This window comes from Pygoscelis adeliae, unplaced genomic scaffold (genome assembly GCF_000699105.1).
Source record: "Pygoscelis adeliae isolate BGI_AS28 unplaced genomic scaffold, ASM69910v1 Scaffold106, whole genome shotgun sequence".
Classification (NCBI taxonomy): Eukaryota; Metazoa; Chordata; class Aves; order Sphenisciformes; family Spheniscidae; genus Pygoscelis; species Pygoscelis adeliae.
This window is the reverse complement of record NW_008824939.1, coordinates 3,073,942-3,079,744: the sequence shown is the minus strand read 5'-3', so window position 1 is coordinate 3,079,744 and position 5,803 is coordinate 3,073,942. Positions and strand designations below refer to the sequence as shown.

At 38.4% G+C, this 5,803-nt stretch overlaps 1 protein-coding gene across 1 annotated transcript in view; it reads right to left on the bottom strand.

Moving 5' to 3' along the window:
* The window catches only part of XIRP2 (xin actin-binding repeat containing 2), a 61,939-nt gene that overhangs the window by 13,305 nt on the left and 42,831 nt on the right, over positions 1-5,803 (bottom strand). Inside the window, exon 6 of the mRNA XM_009325447.1 lies at positions 3,583-3,714. Within this exon, the coding sequence (XP_009323722.1) occupies positions 3,583-3,714 (132 nt within the window). The remainder of the gene's footprint in view (positions 1-3,582; positions 3,715-5,803) is intronic.

Sequence of the window (5,803 nt, the reverse complement as noted above, 5' to 3'; positions counted from 1 at the left end):
CAAGGTTATTTAATCAACCAGATCCCGCATCGTGGTGTCAAGAGGGAACAGCTCGCCTCCAGCTGTGCAGGGGAGGAGGACAGAGGGAGAACTCAACGTCATTTTCGGTGGCAGGAGTGAAAGGACAATTATACAGTTGCTTTTCCTGTGGCCTAAGAATCACCTTTCAATTACTTTTTGTTTATTCTATGCCATATCATGAGTGAGCTTCAGAAAACACTGTCAGCTGGATGATTGTTGGCATGCTGCTAGCTCACGAATGGTTTCTTACGGTCATTTTAGTTTTATTTCAGACTTCCATTGCCCTCCATTCTCTTCTGTTTGTTTCAAGTCACCCTTTATGGGGGCTGCTGGCCTTCCCATGCATATCTGTGTGGTACTTAATACAGAGGGCTGTAGTGTCCTGTTGTGTCTCTGGATAATAAGTCATTCTAACCTATTTAAAAAAATAAAGATGTAAATCTGAGAATAAGTCTGTATACGTTTTGTTAGAGGAGTGCATTTTTATGTAGGCATTCAGATTCTGTTACTGAAAAGAACTGTAATTGCTATCCGCATTTTATATGTTAGTGGCCTATACATCAATTTTAGTGCCTCTGCGCTGCAATAATTTAGATGATAGAATTCTTATTGCAAAATGTGCCAAGATTTGAATTTTCAGTAACTGTTCTGTGTATTTTAGACCAAGGTTTGCTTTTTTGAGTTGACATTTTTGCAGTTTCCTTCTGTTCTGACAACAGAAAAAACATACTTTCCTTTTAAAAAATAAAATTGCTTTGCAGCTCAGAATATGTATGTAATATGCATATGTACATAAAACATGTATACAATTCTATATATGTATGTATGTATTGTTCAAGGGGATCAAATGGCCCAAAAGCTTGTCCAAGCACAAGAAAGCCTTTTACTCCCTCACATTTGAAGCATATTGCTTTTAGTTGAACTGTACATTATGGTCATCATATAAGCTCTGTGGGAAGTTGGCTAATATAATATCATTTATGTATTGGCATATTTAGAACTTACTGTTCTAAATGATCAGCATGTACAAACTTGCAGTTCCCTTTAGGCAGCAGTGGAAGTAAATTGTGAGCCTAAAGCTTCCGTTACAAAATTAGCAACAATAGAATGACTGATTGATGATTTACTTGGTGTGGATCTTCATTTCTCCCTCAAAGCTATGCTTTTTTACCTGCTTATGTTCTTATCACAGTATCATCTGTGCATCAGTACTGTGAGAGTGTTGCAGAAATTTCTTATAAGAACTTCACTTATCTGCACTTCCTCTCTATGATTTGTCAGCCTTGCTTAGTTGTATGCATATATTTAGGGTGTTTTGGGCACTATATGGAAGATTTTCATAAAAAGTTAAGGTTTTCACCATTCACTAACACTGTCCCGTTAATCAGTCTTATCCTCTGCAATCGCTAGAAAATTGGCAATTGCTAAAATAGCAGTCTTAGAAAATTTGTCTGGAATGACCCTCAATGAAGGAGGTGTAGCTATACCTGTGTCATTCCTGACATATGATACTATATGGTTGAGTGACTATCAGATACTTTCAATATATTCCACTCATCCTTCCCATGTAGGAGTTTCAGCTCACTTGCCAGAAACGGCTTGCGTCTGACACTGGATAGTGAGACTTTGTCTGAGCAGCTAGCTAGCTGAGCTGGTGTAGCCAACCACTCCAGGCTGGCAGTTTGCAGAACAGTAACACTGAAGCTCATGACCTCTTCTCAGCTTGGTGGCTGATGATAAAAGGTGCTCACAATGCCAGTGGTCAAATTAAAGACCAGATCTCTAAACAAACTCTCGCTGAGTTTGTGAGCACATGGCAATTCCGTGATCAGTTTTCATTGCTGCTCACCATGCTGGACAAGAGTTTAGTGCATCCTATTGGTAATATGGCACCTTTCACAAGGAACCGATCTCCCTTACAATCAAGAGAGCTATGAGTGATGGCTGCGGCCCGAGAAAAAAAGAAAGACAAATAGTTGTTATTATTTGCATATGTGATGTCAATATTTTGAATGAAAAGCCATGCACTCCTTATGCAATAATTGAATATGCAGTAAAATGTTCAGCTATTCAGATTACTGTTTAAAAAACGAATTGCTTCCTTATTTTAGCTTGGATTAATAGTTTGAATTTATCCAGATCTGGAGATATGTCTTCAAACAACATGATTTCTCTGGTTTGCTCCGGGATTGATTCAGTGACCTTGAATAATCTTTCAACTACCTAAGTGTATAATCCCATTTTCCATGAGAGTGCAGTTACGTTAGATAGAAATGGGATTTTATGGTCTTGCAGAAAGTTATTTAACTTAAAGATTGTTCCATATAGTCTGTCCATTTATTTCTTGTGAATGTGACTATTTCTGCTGATGATTTGAGAGAGCCTCCTCAACTAGCCACAGAGGACAAATACATGGATAAGTATGCTTAGAGGTCACATCTTTGTTGAAGAAGTGGAACCATCATAGTGGCTTTGTGGAAAACTAGATGTCACTATTAGCCAGGGAAAATGCATCTTCACATCACAGAAATGAAATTATTTGGTTCTGAGTAAGAGAAAAAGTCTTATAATTTCTGTACACAGTTCTTCATCCAGATAAGTGGCAGCTAGGTTGGACCACGTCATCAGAAAAGTATGTGCATAACACTTCCTATACCAAGGATTATGCTCCAGTATGATTATGTCCAACTATGGGATTTTTCTGCTTGCTTAAAAATGCTTTAATACATCTGCAACAAACTGTGTCTTCTCTCCTGTGTCTTCTGTGCAAATTGTTGATATTGGTATTAATGTGTAAGAAATGAGAGATGACTGGTAGATATGATGATGCTTCTTTAACATGATAATGAACCTATGGCAGAATGTTAATGTGTCCTGTTCTACAAAGTTGGAGAGCAATATTGCTTAAAAATCTCTCCAAGAAGTGCAGGATGGTAAAGCAATTTACTGCGCCATTACTGTTTTTCAGAGTGTGCAGGACAGATTGTGCAATGTGTTTTATTATAAGGGATTTCACATAGGCCAAAATCATTATCTCCTACAACAATTTTTCATGGTATATGCTAATGAAGTAATAAAATGTAAAGACCTTTTATCTAAAATAACACTTAGCTGCTGCTTTGTTCTACTTTTATGTAGCATCTGGGTTCTTCTGTGCCATTTTTGATCTGTTTAGGGGAGTTGATTAGATTTAATTCAATGGAAGCAGGAAACTCCTTTTGAAAGAGAATGGCTTTAACATCACATCAAGTACAATATATGCAAAATATCACCATGATACTTGATACCTTATAGACAAGGTTCAGTATAAAATACTGCTATGGTAGTAATCTGCTTTACTCATCTATTTGCTGTAAGTCTAGTATTGCCTATATTGAGTGTTTGTGTGCATAAAAAAATACATGATTCCCGTAGTATATCTCAAAGAGAAAATTCTATGAGTATGAACATTAGGGAAACATCTTAGTCATAATGAAAACTCTTCAGTAAAGCAATCATTTTTTCCTCAAGCTATCTAGCAGGGCATACCTCATTAGTTAGTATTAAAAATGCTATTGTTACCTGTACAGATTTGTGCTGGTGCTGGTACTGAGCAAAGGTCTTTTGTGAAGAAGTCATCTGTACTTTCTCAAATTGTTTCCTCACTGCTGCCAGGCCACCAGGCACAGTACAGAACTTGGTTTTCTCTGAAGTCTAGAGTGATAAAATAAGGCCATTTGTTTTCCATTTGCACTAAGAATGTACTTCTATGAGCTGATTTTTTTTAAAGTAGTTAATAACAGTATGCTATAATGCTTATACATTTCAAATGGAAAATTTGGAAACACTTGGTTATGTCTGGAGCCTCTTATAGGCAACTTCCACTGACATAATCTGTAAACCCTACTTATTTTAACAGTACACATGAATTACCATTAGCATTCAGAATAGATACAGTAATAAGAGAGTTATTTTTCAGGTGTTGTCATCAAAATACAAAACATATACGTACTGTTAACATTAACTGTTAAATCTCATTGGCCCATTTTAGGACTTTTACCTGTCAACCAAAAGTTAGGACCTGCAAACTGTGAAGTTCTTTTGGAATTTTGCAATCTAGAGTTTTTTTAATGCTGTTGCTAAATGCTCCTGTGTGAAACAGATCCTGCTGGTGTAGGTGCGTGTGTAGGTGCATATGTAGGTGCAGTGTAGGCAGTATCTCTGCCTAAACTAGTGTCTGAGGACTCAGTGGTTTCCTCTGTAGTTTTAGGGATCAGCCATGTATTTTCAACCATGTAATAGTCTGTCTTTGCAAGAATGACTCAGACGATCGTAAATACCGTTTTTGGCAAGTTCATAGACAACTGCACAGGAGCCATATGTGATTTGGAGAACTAAAGGCCCATGTATATTTGAAACAAGTGCATGTTTGGCCTGAATCTTCAGCACCAAAAGGAGTAGGTCCCATCTACTTGATTGTCAGTAGCAATCACTTTCCAGAACAATCCTTCTCTGCTGTTCCCTCTTCTACTTGTCTATCCTGACTTCTGTTGCATTCAGAGTTGCCACCTGGCCCTCTCTGTACTTTTTCAATAGGTATTGTTGAAAAACATGCAGAAAGCTTCAAGCAGGCCTTTGTGAGATGATCCTTCTTCACTAACAACAGTGCCGAAGGTCACAAGAGTGCCCTTACCCTCAGGCTCCCTGTTATAGTTCTGTCCTTTATGTGTTACCTCTTAGATGTTACTAGAATGAAGGTTTCTGCATTTGAGCTTATTAATCAGTATGCACAAAAGAAACCACCCAATAATTAGAACTAGCCTTGTAATGAAGGTTACTGAGTAAACTTAGGTTTAGTGCTTACACCCGAGGAGTAAGTAAGCAGATTGTAAAAAACGTATTTTTTTTTGCCTGTGATGAAGGTGGCACGATTCTATATGTGGATGTGTGAATGTGAAAAGTAATTATTTTAAGAGAATGAACATTTCAGGCACACCTTGCCAGCCATTTGGAGATATTTAGAGGGGGTAAATGCAGTTACGGGTCCTTTAAGGAAACATATTAATTCCCTTTGATGGAACCAGATATACGGTTTCCTTTTCAGGCAACCATCCATTCCAGCAAGAAACTGAGAGGAATTCCAGAATTCCAGAGTGTAAATGAAGTAGTTCCTATGTGCTCAACACAGTTAGGTTGGGTCAGGCTTCAAACAGTTCTTTTCTTTTTGAGCGGGAGTACTAACTTCAGCAATGTTTCCAATTGCAGGAGTAGGGAATTTGAACCTTCTCAGCCAGGTGACCTGCAGGAATCTGCTCCAAATACACACAGGCAATTAGGAAATAAGGAAGTCAGCAGGCAGGAATTTGGTGGTTGGAAAACACCCAGACTCCGGTGAGTGTGGCTGGTGGTTGTTTTCACTATGTGGCTTCTGGGCTATCCAAGCACCCAGAAGGTCCCTTCAGCTGCTGCGGACCACTTCTCCCAAGACCAAAGTGCAGGTAAGACTGGGAATCCTTCTACAGCTCTTCTTGCATATGGACAAAGATGCTGGGTGGCGAGAGCTGCATTGTAGTCCTTCTTTTGCCAGATACGCTCTCTGATTTACAGAAATTACTCTGGCCTAGTTTACAGTAAGAAAAAGGCGTTCTTCCCATGTGCTGAAAGTTTAGCGTAAACAAAGATCATTGTCATTCTAACATTGTAGCAAGCCAGAATAATGCCTCCATTTCCTGATACAAGGGGGCTGAGCTACAACTTTAGGTAGGATTTTAAGATATAGTAAAAATACACTTTTTACCCCTTA